The sequence below is a fragment of the Strongylocentrotus purpuratus genome, unplaced genomic scaffold (assembly GCF_000002235.5).
Source record: "Strongylocentrotus purpuratus isolate Spur 01 unplaced genomic scaffold, Spur_5.0 spur5_scaffold_12, whole genome shotgun sequence".
Classification (NCBI taxonomy): Eukaryota; Metazoa; Echinodermata; class Echinoidea; order Camarodonta; family Strongylocentrotidae; genus Strongylocentrotus; species Strongylocentrotus purpuratus.
In genome coordinates this window covers 33405447-33422768 of record NW_022145597.1, presented here as the reverse complement: position 1 = coordinate 33422768, position 17322 = coordinate 33405447, and the positions used below count along the sequence as shown (strand labels likewise).

The 17322-nt window shown below is 36.6% G+C and overlaps 2 protein-coding genes across 2 annotated transcripts in view; one reads left to right on the top strand and one right to left on the bottom strand.

Moving 5' to 3' along the window:
• LOC591674 (serine/threonine-protein kinase 25) overlaps nucleotides 1-7285 on the bottom strand; it is a 45309-nt gene extending 38024 nt beyond the window's left edge. Inside the window, exon 1 of the mRNA XM_030982483.1 lies at nucleotides 6560-7285. Coding sequence (XP_030838343.1) covers nucleotides 6560-6595 — 36 coding nt within the window. The 5' untranslated portion in view covers nucleotides 6596-7285. The remainder of the gene's footprint in view (nucleotides 1-6559) is intronic.
• Nucleotides 439-15445, top strand: LOC764645 (zinc finger HIT domain-containing protein 1). Its single transcript, XM_011666822.2, has 6 exons — nucleotides 439-854; nucleotides 10899-11060; nucleotides 12194-12361; nucleotides 12846-13020; nucleotides 13599-13679; nucleotides 14245-15445. Exons 2-6 carry the CDS (start codon nucleotides 10940-10942, stop codon nucleotides 14264-14266), a joined length of 567 nt encoding a protein of 188 aa, XP_011665124.1. The 5' UTR covers nucleotides 439-854; nucleotides 10899-10939; the 3' UTR covers nucleotides 14267-15445.
• Nucleotides 15446-17322: the final 1877 nt, after the last annotated feature.

Below are 17322 nucleotides of genomic sequence, written 5' to 3'. Positions count from 1 at the left end.
TTATCCCTGGCCCTGGCCAAGTCGACAAAGGCCAAGAATATGCAGGCACACACACTGGGTAAATCTGTCAGAAAATCAGCAGCAAATCATTCAACCGAGAGACAGAGCAGCCCTGTCTATTCCTGACTTTCAATCATGGCTCAGAATGAATGGTCCAAACAAACTAAACTATTTGCACGATGATCTATCAGAAAAAAAAGGTTGATCCCCCTTGCTCGTTGACGATCCTCATGATCTCATTAACATAAAATTGCTACTCCCTTGGCTAAGTCTCTGATTAGTTTAACTGACTCTATCCTAAATCTTAAGCGGTTGCGTGACGGTGACTAAGTCAAGATCACTTTGCGCATGTCCCCCTCCCAATAGCTTGTGTCATTATCTCCTGCAGCCAGGTCTCTTGCCCCCCCTCCCTCTCGCACAGTTCATGACAGGTAAAGGCCGGCTGCCTGAACTTTCCCTAACATGACGCGAATAGACCCGGGTAGATTGACGAAACCACCTTCCACGTACAGTACAGTAGGTCTTGACAAACAACCTTCATATAAGAAGGCTGAACTCAAACTTGTTTCAAAACAAATTTTGTGTACATGAACTTGAGCTGTGAATAACAGGATACATGATTTTACAGCATGAGAAACCCTCTCTGCCTGTAGGCCTTGTTGAGACACCAGACGAAGAGAGGAAAACCTTTCAGAGAGGGGGAAAAAGAGGTGTTTTGACTTGATTGGGCCAGGGGAAGGAGACAAGGTCCTAATTGCAGGCTTCCCATATTACCGATCATCACGTAATAGAAAGTGCAGTAAACATGGGATCATAACAAGCTGAGATTAGATTCACAGGCTTCTTCAACTAAGGTGAGTGAAACAATTCAGTTTTCCTCTTATTTGAAAGAAAATAATAGCACAGGCCTGCCACAGGGTATGATACAAATCAATTAGGCCAAATAAAACCAAAAAAACATGATTTGCGTCCTGCCTTTTTGAAAAATAGGAAGGAGGAGGCCCTTTTTTTTCTTCTTTTTTATCTTCAAAATGACCGCTCAAAATGGCCGCTCGGTACATTTTTCTTGACAGTCAGGCTATTTTTCAAGATGGTCGTCGGCATTTTTTTTCTGTGTGTGTGTAAAATCAGAAATAGATAATTTTAGCAGAATGTTATTCATGTTTTTTACTTTAAAAAAGGGGCCCCCAAAACGGAAGCGGGCGGGGACGCTAAACATAATATTTTTTTGTAATAGCCTCATCTTTCTTGTTGTCAATTTTCAACAAAGAATGATACCTTGGAAGGCAAAAAATAATATTTACATGTACATGTTCAGTAGTCATTGTTATAAACAATGTTAACAAGCTTATTCCTAAAAACAAACAGTACCGGTAGTAATTTTTGCGCAAACAGCTTTCTGTTGCTACAAGTTTTTTCAATACAGCCCTTTTGTTTCTATCTCGGTTGTTCTGCCAAGGGCAGGTACAGATAACAGAGCCCTCTTGAGTTCTTTATTTGTTCTGTCTTCATCCCTCTCTATTGTCTTCCTCTTCTGTTTTGAATGTACGCCCAATATTTATGTACATGTACAGTAAGTTACATAACTGAATCACTAAGAAATGCATTGTGTCTTTGGAGATAGGCCATACAGTATGTACAGTACATGGACATGTACATGTACCTTATACCCTGCTGATAAAAAAAAAATTTAAACAATGTCTAATTTTTTATATTTTCTTGAAAACAAAGATGCTCATGATGACAGCAACTTCAGCAAGGTTACTTGTAGTTTACAGTCCATGTACAGTACAGTAGTACTGTAGGCCTATTGTTTTTTGCCCCATTGATAAAGCAAATACCTACACTGTACCTACCGGTACATGTACATTTGTACATGTTAAGAACTAATGTTTCTATCAGGTTATCATAGAGGATACATGTACATTGCAAGCAAGAATTGTTGATTTTTCTCATTTTCTGGTGTTTCATTTTGGCAAAGCAACTACTGGTACATGTACATCTAACTGCAAACATGACAAAAAACTGAAATCGCAAATATACACAGGTCTCCTGGGTGTGTTTGTTAACAACACCTGCCAAAATCTGTGAATTTTGTTTTAAACACCTGCCAAAACTTCACAGATTTCGTGCTCTCAAAACTTCTGGTATTTCGTCATGTGACTTTCCTCGTTTCTGTGAGATCGTATGCAGAGCAGCGACAAGTCGTGTACATGTACATGCACTACTCAACAACTGGAAGGAGCAAACATTGATGTTTTTTAATGGGTTTTTCCAGTAATATAAATTGCAGTCCAAAAATCAATGATTTCCAAAATGGTGTTTGGGCTGTGTAAATTGACCTTATATAGTATTTGACTTTTTGTACCTCAAAAACATCATTAGCAGACAGAGCCTCTCACTATGAAGTGAAAAATATAAATTAAAGTTCTGAATTTGGGAGTTAATGAATTCGGTATCATGCAACCCCATTTGTGAGACCTCGCCAAGAGAAAAATGACAATGAATGTAAAATAACATCACTGTTGGTGAATAGTTCAGAGAGGGGCAAAAAACGAATACCGGGACAATCAAATATCAGACTAGGCATCTGTGATGTAACACATTAGCCTATTATAACAGACTCTAGTATATTGTACGAAACTGTTGTTGTTTTTGTCCATTGCTCAACATACACTCCACAGTGGTTTGAGAGTGATTTTGCACATTGAATAGGTGGCTCAAGATGGTCAGTGGTAGAGCAGTGGTCTTGTAACTCCTGCCCTTTGGTAAGGCATTAAATCCTCATTACCCGGGGAGAGGACTTGAAGCCATCAGTCCCCTGGCTGCTTCAACTTTATATATACAGCACATGCTTTCTAATAGCAGGTAGATAAACAATCATCTTCAAATTTGTACATACTGTACATACTGTACATGTACAATGTATGTAACCAGGGAAGTGTGATATGAGGCTTATGAAGGTTGTGGATGTGACATGATACTGTACAGATACCACAAACTTGATTGTTTGCTTGTTTTGGGGGCGGGGTGTCCAGTGGTCTCAATGGCAGACTATTCATTGTCAGGTGCTTGTACTATAGACTTGGACTTTGGACCTAGGAGGTAACCAGTACTGGCCCTATTTAGCGTGTCATTATCTCTACACAAATACACAGCGTAAAATAGTTGTGTTGAATTCATGCCAACTAGTCTAACGCTGGCATTCCAACCAAGCATGAGTGATCATAAATTTCCAGTTATTCTCCACAAATATGTACCTGTACAATGTACCTGTAAGCATGAAATCATGATCTTGGAGTTGGCGGTTTACACACACCTGGCTCTCCACAATTACCTCAGCTTAAAGCTTGGCTGCCATTATGGCACTCAAGCATATACATGTACATGTAAGTGTAATCAATTCCTGCCAGGTACGCCTCAACTTGTAAATATAACTCCTTTACATACAGTATACATGTAATGTATACTGTACTTTTAGACAGGTCTGCAAATTGCTTTTGTTTTCCCCTTGTCACGCTCCTATTAAAGGCATCGTTTAACAACGTTAAATCTGAGATACACGGCCCTACGTGTTATCAGTGTCTATGATATGGTGTAATATTGAAGCCCTAAAAAAATTGCGCTTCAAAATGATCAAGAAGTACCTCAAAAAAGTAAAAATCTTTGAGTGACCGGTTTTACCATACTCATTTTCCCCAATAGACTGTAGTGTTATGAAAACCGTCAGGCGAACGGTTTTCAAAATTTGTAATTCCAATCATAAATATCTTGATAATCAGACAGGCGATCGGCTTGTAAAAGTCATGGGGTTCCTGACTGACCTAAAGGTTTATAATTATCATTGCATCATGAGCTAAATCCAGAATTTTATTTCAGAATCTGAGACAAAGTTACCGGATCCCTTTAAAGATGCTGTGAGACCATACATATTTGGGCCAGGGGTAAACCCATTTCCTGCTAAGAAGCCTGAGTTTTCTCAACTGTTTAACAGTTTTTTGTGCCATGGGTGGCAAAACTGGCAATTTCACCCCCAAAATGGCAGAATCCAAGTGTTGAAGAATGTGCTGGGAAAAGAAGATGTCTCCTCTTTAAAGAAGGCTTCTTCAACAGTAGATACACGTATATCAAAGTCAGTTAATCAAGGGAACAACACACCTTTTTTTCCTTCAAATTGTATTTCTGAAAATGCATTTATCATGACATATCAATGTCTGGCACAAGACTACAAGAGTTCAGAAGCTTAATGAGACCTGTTAACGCCCAATGAGTGTCATGCAATGAATGTCATTAAATGATCACCATGAAATCAACAACATCAGGTGATTCCTCATTCAATAAAACAACCAATTTGACCAGACATAAAAACGAGTACAATTGTCAGACTCTACAGTAGACATTTTTATTTTTTTTGTTTTGTTGGGGGGGGGGGGACAAAAGTACAAGGGAATGGTGAGCAGTGCAGCTCTGGGAAGCTAAAATGAACTACTTGTATAAATAGGGCTTTGTCTTTATGCCTACATGTACAATGTACATGTACTGTACGGTACATGTATTGTACAGCATGAAAGTTGCCTCTGAAAATAAAAATCCAAAAAGAGTGACTGTGAACAAGGACAGTTATTATTATCAAATATTGTGTAGATTGAATTAGTTGTACATATTGTTTTAACAGTTGTCTCTGTAAAACGAGCAGAAATTATTAAATTATACCAGTGTTTTGGCAAGAAATAGCAACTCCTTGTCCTATTTATTATAGTTGTTTTCTATGTGATACATTTATATATTGGTATGTACATGTACATGTATATGTACATGTACATGTACATGTACATGTACAAACATGTAAGCATCATGCAGTACTGCATGTTGGCCTACTGTAAACGTAGGCCTTACTAGTACATGTACATGTACTCATATATTAGTGTAATTTAATTAAATATCAAAAAGTTATTGTGTGTCTTTTTAAAAATAACTATGTACCTGACTACTTGTAGTCTTGTATACATGGTTCACTGGGGTTCTGGTATTTAGCACATTCTTTGTGCATTACATTCTTTTTTAACAAAGGCATGGTACGCAGTACTATCAAATGGAATAAATTTCTTTAGAATTAGTAACAGAAAGCATCAAAGCAGGTCATATTATGATGGCAGTTCCTCTTACATGTACATGTATATACAAAAATTGTCACCTGTTTTACTTGTACCTTTGTGTACAAAACTACATGTTCATGTACATTCTAAGCACCAACTGCTTTAAATTACATGTACATAATTTAATTGTGTACATTAAGTGCTGAATATAAATTACATACATGTACATGTATACTGTACAATGTAAACAAGCTTAAAATCTCATTATGAATAGGAAATAGGGATCTCTGTAAGGTATCCTTGCCAAAACACTCTGATATTTTTCCTTAATTATCTGTCATGAGAGAAAATCCAAAATACCAAGTCCGAGTCATTATATGGGATGCCTTATCAGGCAGAGTAGGAAACAAATAATTACAGTAGCCTATGTACATGTGTACCGTAAGCCACAAATATGTTCAAACTATTAAGTATAGCCTACATGTACCAGTATGCACATCTGATACTGATTAACCCATACAATTATGGACTGCTAGAAGGGGAAGTACATGTAATCCAAAATAATTTTGGACACATCAGCCAATATTGGTCATGAACCATAATCTAGAGCTATTGAAAACATGTACTTTTCTAAATGCAGGGGCTTACATGTACATGTGAGTGTACATGTACATACCTATTGGTCAAATATGTTTAGTGAGTCCTTTAATTAAGTGTTCTTACATTATTTTTATTCTTTCTTAGTTTCTTTCATTATCATTTTCCTGAAAACAGGAGGGTATTCAAATATTTAAATAGTCTTTGATTGCATTCCCCCACCCCTGCATACATGTTGTACAGTACATGTACATGTACCGTAAATGTATGCTGTACATGTACTCTACATCTACAGTACGTAAGTCTAGTAAGTAAGTCTACTGGCAAACTCTCAATTCAATATACTGTATAACAATCATCATGAAAATCTTCTTTTTTTTAAATAAAAAACTACACTATTAAATATATTCTGTAATTAATAAAAACTGTCATAGCAATGAACATGAAATAATATTGAAACTAATCTAGGCATAAAATGTAAATTTGTATATCTGTAGTATACATGATAGATATAAAATAAATCAGCTGTGTTACAAGCTCATCTCAATAATTTCTAAATCCATTCTCAGTTCACAATATTAATTAGTAAATCAAAATGGCAATCATAGAAAGAGAAGAAAAGCAGATAATTAAACTCAAAGTCACTTCTCAAAAAAAAGTGTGTGTGGAGGGCTCCCTCAACAAAATTTCCATGAAGTCAATGAAAAAATCCATACAAACTTTCTAAAATTACAAATTGACACTAATACTTCGCCTTTACTTTCTTGAAAATATCGTTCTAAAATTTGAAAATTTCCTTTAACCCTCATGTAGACTCTAGTCTACATCATTTTTTTGAACAAAACTTAGAGAGTAAGTACACTAACCTTCGTTAAACTGTGATGTGCATTTCTGCTACTCATTTTGATGTCTTGATGTTTTGCTACCGAATGTCGAAAATATCCTTCATCCCTGATGTCCACAAAGCACCTCTTAAAATTGTCACTGTCTTCGATTTGAATAAGATCCACAAATATATTCCAGAGGACTGGTAAACGATTGATTGAAATGCAGTCTATTATTCTTCACAATATGCAAACAAGAACAGTGCGATATGAGACTTAAAAATCCAAAGTTGAAGAAAAATTTAAATTGACCGCAGGTTTAGCAGCACATGCAGACAAATCAATCGGAGTCAAGGACTCAGAAGTCAGAATCTCAATGTTCGAGTTGTTGAGGTACATGTACATGTAGTAGCTGTCAGACAATAATAAAGATGCTCTATATATTCCATGTGACAATACAGTCTTCGACTTTGTTATTTAGTTAGATTTTATGTCTGATACACGCAGGTTCACACATGAGTGTGTACATGTATACCAGTGCCGTACTACCACCACCGCAGGCCGCACCACCAGCACAGCACGCCAGAGGATGAGCGTAGGAAATGATTGCACAACGCGTCACTGGTCCTGCTGCTTCATTGGCTGCACAAAATAGTCAAAAAATGTTCGACGTGGATCCTTTGTCGTTAGGTTTATCTCACAAAATTCCCTTATTGATGGCAGGTATTTATCCAGAATAGCACCTCAAAATCTCGTATACAAGTTCAGAGGTAAAATACCAACAGCTTCTACGAGAGTATTGGTCTTCCAGTTTGATTTGTTATCTGCTTTCTCCGGATCGTCGATGCAATATCATCCGCCATTTTCATGGGATGCACTATATAGTTGCCAAATTGAAGCTGAAATGGTAGAATGATTTCCGCAGACCATTACGATGCAATGGTGGCCGTGGTGCGGTATATAGGGAGTTCCCTCTTTGAGCAAAGGCTGGATAAAGGTCGTGTCCGCTAGTGACTCAAAATGAACATCGACGCCTAGAAACTATTCTAGTGTTCTTTGGTTCTTTTTCTCTAGGTTTCTCTTTTATCTATTACTTAGCATCTTGTTGCTTTCTCTCTTCGGCGGTTATTCTTTTAGGCCCTATTACTTTATTTCCAACTATTTTTCCTCCACTCATCATGATCACATCTCCACTTCAAGTTCTCGGTTCTTCTTCTTCGTCTTCATCTTCTTCTTCTCAATAGTTTTAAAAGAAAATTTAAACTGTAGGCCAATACTCAAAAGTGCAAAAACCTCTATTCTTAATGTTCATCAGACTGAAAAGAGTGTGTTGGTGTGTGGGAGAGAGTCCATGTGAATGCAAATTATTTCCTTTTTTCTTCCTTTAATAACAAATAAGAAATTTAAATAATATACTTAGTTTTTATACAATTACTGGAGACAGACTTTTACATAAGGCCCGGCCTTCCTGTCTAGTCTCCAAATACTCATTAATGTACATGTTTAGAAGTTTTCCCCTTGTTCCTCAGGTCTTCTCCACTTGTGTTACTCTCATGTTATATATTGATACATGTATTATATTTTAACTTTTATAAGTTTGTTTTCCTTTGTATATTTTTAATGAAAGTATTGAATAAAGTGAACTTGAACTTGAACTTGAACTTCTTCTTCTTCCTCCTCCTCTTCTTCTTCTTCTTCTTCTTCTTCTTCTTCTTCTTCTTCTTCTTCTTCTTCTTCTTCTTCTTCTCTCTTTATTTCTGTTATTGATATCTCATTCTCTCTTTTATTCTCTCATGTGTTCATAATGATATCTCATTCTCTCTTTTATTCTCTTAGCTGTTTATAATGATATCTTTTTTACTTCTGATTTTTCTGTACCATTTTCTATTTTTCTTAATCCCCTCTGGTCCGGCATCCCAGTCTCTTTCAACCTGAGGCCAGAAGAGTAACAAAAAAAAAATCACACAATGACAAGCTTCTACCATAAAGCAAATCTTGAGCCCTGGTACGGAATCGTATTTTTGAGAGAAATTGCTATGATTTATTCTGCAGTAGCTTGGTTGTTTGAACTATAGTAAAATAAAAATTACTCACAAAAAGATACTGGGCATCATCTTCGATAAATACCACAACTCCCATAATGATGTCGGGCCAACATGTACTTACCCGGATTTCCTTATCTTTCTATGGTCATTAATTAGCCACTATACATTTTTCACCAAAATTGTTTGGCACATGTCATTTATTTGTATAATCTTGAACTATCAGTGTAAGTTTCGTTTGTCAGTTTCGTGTAAACTTATTTTCTACATTTACGAGAAATAACGTTTATGTTTAATAATACAACAAAAGAATATTTGCGAGATCGCATTCCGACCAATAATTATATATAGTAATATAGGAGGAAATATAAATCCTGATGAATCTCATCATGAAAGACCGAAAAGACCTTTAATAAGTTACAAAATAACATCAACTATAATGTGGACAAGCGATCTTTTGGGGAATTAAAAAACAAAGTTGTTCTTATATAGTCGCTTTAAATTAGGGGCCCACTGTCTTATGGAGGAAGAAAAGGGGGCGCTTATCACAGGGGGAAAGGACACTAACTTATTAGAAAATAGAAATAATCCGTATCAAATTTAAAAGGGCAACTATCCGAGGTGAAACGTCTCGTTCCTGTAAAAGGGGAAAGGGGACACTTATCAAAAAGGGGCCGCATCAGATTTTAATAAGGATAGTTATCAGAGGTGAAATGGGGGCACTTATTAAAAAGGAAATGGGGGCAGGAGTCAAAATAAAAAGGGTAATTATCACTTGGAGGTGAAAGGGGACATTAATTATTATTAATACAAAGGAAATGAGGCTCTTGTCAAAGTAAAAGGGAGGCATGCACTTAGGCCTATAACAATGTGGAACGGGCACCTAAAAAGGGCCTAATCTGAAGTAAAAGAGGTACATTTCCCATGTAAATAGGAGCAGTTTTGACAAAGTGGGGTGGTATATACTGAGTCCCCCCCCCCCCCCCCCCTTGCCCACGGGAGCCATGCCTCTGGGTTGGACATTTAATTTCACTGTTGAACCAGGATTGTGATCATTATTTTTGTCGATGAAGTCTTTGAAACAAGGGATTAAATTATCAACCGTTGACATTTATTGGATCACCATTTAGGTTTAGGCCTACCTCACTGTCTTGGGTGAAGTGTTAATGTATCATGTATTGACAAAGGATATAGTATAGTCCTATATCATCATCCAATAACGAGTGATGCTGTCAATGCCAATGTCAATGCTTGTACTAGACCCATATAATGGCCCAGTCTAATTTATTAACGCCCCATCATCTTGTGATCATGGCAGAAAATTCAAATTATTAATAGGTATATGCTCCCATGAAGGGCGCTTAACATGTAGCCATTTTGTTGTTTCGACTTTTGTTTTTTGTTTCAATAGGCCATTTTCGTAATGTAACCAAATTAAGTGCATAAGTATATGTGAAGTACCTCAATATATATTATTTCAGTCACCTGATAAGACTGACAATAGTATTTCAATAGTCAGAACGCAAACTGCATATTGCTAGGTATATAGGTCATTAGGTCAAGCCATAATGTTTGTCCTACCTGGCAACAATAATGTATGCAGTTCGGATTATGTCTATTGAATTTGAAATACTATTATTCTTATCAGGTGAATGAAATAATTTGTATTGAGGCACTTCACAAAGACTAGTGCATTAAATTTGGTTACATTATACGAAAATAGCCTAGGCCTATTGCATTACCGGCACTAAAGTTTCCACTGATGCCCTCATTAACAGGTCAAGTGATGCACAGTGAGAGAGAGAGAGAGAGAGAGAGAGAGAGAGAGAGAGAGAGAGAGAGAGAGAGAGAGAGAGAGAGAGAGAGAGAGAATAACAAAATATTAATTGAAACGAGTTAGAACATCTATAAAGCTTTATACAAACTATACCAAACAACGACAAACTTTTCAGGAAGCACGCCTTTCGGTATGTTTTCGTCGAGGGGAGGGGGCTCCATCTCTTCGTGCACTTGAGATGTATGATAATTTTTTTTTCTTCTTTTTTTCAATGATATTTTATTTTCTCCGTTGCTTTTCACAAACAATAACAAAAAAAAAAAACGGGTTTTGCTGGAAAAAATGAGAGAGGGGAGAGGGCGAGTGCCCAGCAAAAGAGGGCAAGTTGTTGTTTTGCTTTAGCAATTAGCATGGTTTACGCTTTTCACTTTTTTTCTTTTTCTTTTTCGTTTACTATTTGTAAATTCATACTTTCCATAAATCTCAAGTTTTTGTTAATGTTTTTTTCTTTTTCTTCTTCCTTTTCCCCTTCTTCCTTTTCCTTTTTTAAATATAATCTCAGATCCACTGGTCCACGAAAACTCAGCAGCCAGAGAAAAATTTATGGTAACCTGCCCTCTCTCGACAAGTTATACACATTGTGTTGATCTTGACCGTGTTGTGTGTGGCTGGTACTGGTGTGAAATCATGAAAATGCCGGCGAAAGAGCAAACGAGGGAATCTGGTAAGAAACCAATAAATTCTTTTTGGCTCTAGAGAAAACCTAATAGTCTTAATAAAACTGAATCTGTTGGGATTTTTCTTTACGATAAGTAACAATTAGGCTATGTACGGGGCTATTTACTACTCCTAGTCCTACGTACAGGCCAAACTCCAGGGAGCTCCGACGCCGATGCCGAAGGCGTTGGACAATTGTTGTTGCCTGTTAATTGGACTCTTGGAGCTGACTCCAGAGCCCCGTTTATGAAAACGATTCATTCAAACAGCGTGTTAGTTTACATTTTTTTCGCAATGTAAAGAGCTAGTAATTACAATTTTGACTTACAATGTTTTTCCACTCGTCTGGGCATCTTTCCAACCACTTGAAATTATAATTTGAAGAAGTCTTCGAAGGGAAAAAGGGTGATTCTTCAGCCTTGTTCAGAATCAGATGCCTAGCTAGATCTATCTAAAATTTGACCCGTTACTCCGGCGTAGAGACACCCTACTAAAAACGTACCCAACATGAAGTAAATATTCATTAAATGTCCAAATAAAGATCATGAGTTAAAAGTCGTTTATTGCCTGAACATGTGAAAATATATTGCACACACACACATAGCTTAGGAGCATCACTATGACCTGGGCAGCGTTTCTCGAAACCGTCATAACTACAAGTTCACCGACATCCCACTGAAACGCGTGTTAAACTTAATACACGCATGTCAATGGGATGTCGGTGAACTTGTTCTTATGACGGTTTCGAGAAACGCTGCCCTGGCTGTGTATTAAAAGCTGTGCTTTTGATTCTCAACATTTCAAACACCACTGTACAAAACTCAACTGATTTCACTAAAAATCAGTACTTTAGTTACAATTGATGACACCTAAATTAAATAGCAGTAAAATACAACTTCTTCAACTTACTGATGTTAAAAAGAATAATTTAAAAATTGAAGTTGTAAGTCTAGTGTCAAATTTGCTGATCAGTCCAATCATTCCTAGTATTGTGTGCAGTCTATGCAATAGTGTGTGTATTTGTGTATAATACCTGCCTCTCAGCAAGTATGCAGTGCTTGAGGTCAATATGCATAAGCATTGACTCTATGCTTTGCTGGAGTGATGTGAAGTATAATCTCTATCTTTTCTTATCCACAGGTCGACAGAAGGAGCTAGCTCAGAGGAGAGTTCTTGACTCCTTCACCCGAGCCAAGCGATTACGACGACAGCTAGAAGCCCTTGAACAAGACAACTTTCAAGAAGACCCTCACGCAAACCTGGTCCTTCTCAAGAAGAAACTTCCTCAGTTTGATTCCAATGAAGACAGTAAGTATGTCTGCGTCTACCAATCATGGAAGAGGCGAGTTGGCTCAGTCGATAAAGCGTCTGCCTGCCAAACCAAAGATCCCAGGTTCGAATCCCACCCAGACGGATGACTGAAGCCTGCGTTGTGTGTTAACGCGCCCCTCCCCTTGTTCATAGACGCAGGCTATGTTAAATGGAAAACACTCCGGATAGGACATTAAATGGAGGCCCCGTGTAGAGAAGAGTCACTTCCTTTGCATGTTAAGAACCCACTGCACTATTCGTATAAGAGTAGGGGGAAACCCCGGTGTAGTGGTCCACCTGCACACACCCTGTTATAGTAAAGTACTCTGTAAAGAGGTATGTACTCAAAATGGAAGAAGAGAAGAAGAATCAAGGGTACCAGCTATCCTGGAAATCACAGAAAACAAGTTCCCCCCTTTTTTCCCCAATCAGGGATGCTACAAACTCATGCAATCTGTTTTCTTTCTTTGTCCTTATGAAGCCCCTACCACTAAGAAGAGAAAGAAGAGAGGAGATCATTTCAAGCAGAGGTTTAGAAAGACATTTCACATGTTGGTAGAGGAAGAACAGCTGAGTATGAATGAACCTCCAAACTACTTGACCTGCTGTATGCCACACTCACCAGCTCCGCAGAGGAAGTTCTGTGCTGTCTGTGGATATCCTTTAATTGATTTGATGTCATTTAAATCCTTGCATTTTAGGCATTTGAAAGCTACATCCATTATGTAACCTAGATAATCATCATCCATATCAGTTGGATTTAAAAATTTAATTTAATGTTTTTTTTTTTTTGGGGGGGGGGGGTATTTTTTATTTATTTATTTATTGATTGATTGATTGATTTATTATTCTTCTTGTTATTTTTTAAAATTATTATTATTATTTTATTTTTTAAAATATTTTTTCGGGGAGGCTTACGTAATTGATTCACCTGCATGATGATGCAATGCAAAATAATAAAACATGGTGGGGGGGGGGGGGGATCAGAATATGTTTTGTGTAAGTAAGATGAAAATAAACGAAAGAAAGCAGTAATCTGGTACTAATGTAAATGCTATCACACAAGGGACAAAAAGGTTAAACATGTAGGTAAAGTACAATCAGTACATATAGTGTTCCTGCAGTGGAATGCTTATGAAACATACCGTTATCTGCTGTGTAGAAGTATTGATGCATTGTATTTTACTTCCTGTACTTGTGTATTTTTTATGCATTTCTCCTTAACTTTTCACACGTTCCCATCTAACTATACCTGTGTGGCTTGTGGAGCTCGATACTGCTGTACTAAGTGTCTAGGGACTCATTTGGACACCAGGTAAGCACACTGTCTACAACTCTAGATGCAAATTTAAAAGCAATAAGATTCTGTTTGTATACAAAAACAATGGCTCTTCCAGTTGAAAAGGGAGGATGCAGGAATTCACTTACTTGAGATTGAAGGAGTGGATCTATTTATTCCATATGAAATGATTATAATTTTGATAAAATTATGGCCTTGAATTTTTAGAAGTAATGTTGGTATTTTGTATGTCTAAACCAAATTTTAAAGTTACTTGGACTTGAACCTGTATGATTGTTCCTTAAAGCTGAGGCGAATTCGGCCTCAAAATCTTTGTATTAAAAAGATAATTCTAATAAAGCAGAACTTATTAAAAATATTATAGATTATTTACATTGTCATACTCAAATACAGATTTATTCATATGTATTCATAATTATCAACATGCAGCTGAAATATCAATTCAGATTGTTGAGTTAGGGTACTGATGATTCATTCTTGCATTCCCCGCCCCTCAACTCTTATTGCTGATATCCCTAGTACATGTGCTCACCTTGCTTCATAATACATTTTGTCTGTGCCCTCTTTTATTTCACTGCAGGTGTCTGAAGTGGACTGCATGATGTAAGCAAACAGAAACATACTTTGAAGACATCTAACCGAGGTTGGTTGAAGGGATCATGTCTGCTCAGGCGTGCAAAATCAAGATATGAACAGATAGGCTACCCTCATTGTTGGGATATTCTCCTCCCGTTGCTATGTTAGGAAGAGAACATTGAAGGATGGGGGTGATACTTGATACAGACTATCTATATGAGACCAGGAAGCAACCTCCAAGATGGAACATACTACCCTCAGATCATGGGAGAACTCTAGAAGGGACGTTAGACTTGTTTCTACAAAGCTAAATACAATCATTGCACCCTTACGAAAGAAGTCAGACTGCACCCTTATGAAAGAAGTCAGACTGCACCCTTATGTTACTACATCTATTTAAGGAGAAGGTTAAGAATCTGAGAGAAGGATCCGACATTGCCACAGTGAAGCTCCAGGCTTCTACCGTTTCAAATAAATGAGTAAGGAAGAACTGCGATGGGTGTGTTCAACCTGTCAATCAATCATTGCTCCGTTGCCAAGGAAGTCCTGCAGCTGGACATTAGGGACTTTTAGATTCGCACGAAGACAATAGGTCTATGCTACGATCGACGTCCTTATAAAGCACTGCCTTGAATGGAAGTACCACGTATCAATTCACGCAAATCTAAAAGTCCCTATTATCAACCCTTTGCCTACTGACTATTCTCATTCCCATAGGCTTAATACAGGCACCACTCAGTTCCAGTAGGCAAGGGGTTAAAAGTGAAGATTAAGTTTTGCCTTGTGTTTCAAAATTTCATTTCTTATTTTGTAAGAGATATAGGCTAGAGTTACAATTTATTTTTAGATTGTTTATGGTTTGGGCTAGGATTAAGGTCAAGGCCAGAATTGAAGTTTAGAATACTAGTGATAGAAAATGGCTGGGGAGCAATTGTCATAATATGTCATGCAATGCTGGAGATTGAAGCCCCAAAGTGTATGGAATGTTTCTTGGTTCAAACCCTGAACATTACAGTTTCAAGTACCCTCTTTTAACCACTTTGCCTCATCCCATGCTACTTGGTTCAAACCCTGAACATTACATTTTCAAGTCGTGTCTTTTAACCACTGTGCCCCATCCCATGTAGATTGATTAGATCATCCTGTTCATGGCTAATAGTTCATTTTGTTCAGAGAATATTTTTCTAATAAAATCTTGAAAATCACTGCCTTTGTGTCACTGTATCCCTTGTGCTTGGTTCTCTTATAAATTACTATTTAACCTATTAAGAATTACAATGGAATTTCTATTCGATATTACCCATGAAAACAAACAGTCAATACTAAACTTTTAAGTAATTTGGGCATTTAAAATAAAGCATTACAAAGAATTACTAAAGATACACATACACAAAGAATTAAAAGCCATTAAAGGATTCTCCTTTCTAATTGAAATCATCTTTTTACTGAAAAGATTAAACTATCGGAATTTTCAAATATAATTTTTTTTAGACAAGTTCTCATTTTACTAGATTACAATTTATATTTTTGTTAATTCCTTTTGATGGCCTTCTATAGTTCACACCCTAACACGCACTACAGACAGCAAAGAAATACATCAACAATATCATTTCACATGAGTCTTTTATTTCAGTAGAAAGAAATTGATAGAAAAATAGTTCTCCTTTTCACTGGGAAAGTTTCTTAAATCTAGAGAAATTAGGACGAGTCATTTGAAATATTTTTTTTAATGTTTAAGGTAATACATTTACATGTACACAAGAGTAAAACCAGAACAATATAACACTGAGTTTCTATAGGAAATATTTATTCAGATGGTCATATCTCAGCCAATACCTAACATATTACATTGGTTTTCGACATTTGGTCATTATTTTTCATGCTCTTTCGGAAAATGAAGAAAAAAATTGAGACATTCTGAAAATAGATTTTTAGGATATCACAGCTTTTGTACTCTATACCTTCTAACCAAGGGACTATTGGCTAACTAAATTATTCATAAAGCGTTCTTGTACTTCATCCTAATCAATCAGGCACTTCTTAGTAAGTGTAACTGAAAACAAAATGTGAAATATTAGCTGCTTGAACGATATTATTTAACACATGAGAACATACATGCATGTACATATTGATAAGTCTTCTATAATAAATCGTAAAGCAAATGACCCTCTACTAACAAGGGTCATTACTCCAACCCTGAAACAACTGCTTCACAATTGGTCAAAGAGAACACCTGCTTTCGACAACAAATCTACAACCTGTAATTTAAACTTTCATGTAACAAAAAAATCTCAACATAGGAATTGGTATCGGAATGTCAAAGTCATTATTGTAATAAATATGATACAAACATGAACTGTAACCAACACCCCTATGATATGTACATGTAGGCAGGCTTTTTATTTTGAAATTCATGGTTGTTAAGGACATTTGGGCGAGTCAAAGATATCTGGTAATCTTGCATTCAATATGATACCTGGTGTCATAGAATACTGAACATAACATTGAAATTAAAAGCAAATGTACCAGTCAGTGTTTCCATTCAGATAATATACCAGATCTACTGACAGTCAGTGAGAGCAGTCTTGTGATATCACTATCATCTCTGACTGGGAGGCTCACAATTTACTGCAGTTTCGATATTACTATAAATGACAGTTTGGGATGTTAATTGGGAAAAATTTGCAGTTCTGAAGATTTTTTTTTTCTTCTACATTTATTTCAATATCTTTGTCTGTCAATGTTGTAAGGTTTGTTTGTGGTGGCCTATAGCAACTTTGGTTCATTGGAATATTCTTGGGTTCTTACAGTAAGAAGCACCAGGACCCTGTTTCATAAAACTTGATATCAATATTAAGTTACAAGCTACTGAAAACAAGGCATCTGATTGGCCGAGAGCAAATTTATCATAGAAATTAAGCATTTGTTATACCGGTAGATAAAAAGTTTTATGAAATGGGACCGTGGACAGTCAAGAGGCACATACATACATGTACAAACACCACAATTAAGCATAACTTACTGCACAAAATAAATATGTGATATAAAAAAAAAATCAGAAGTCTACAATCTATCCCTTCAC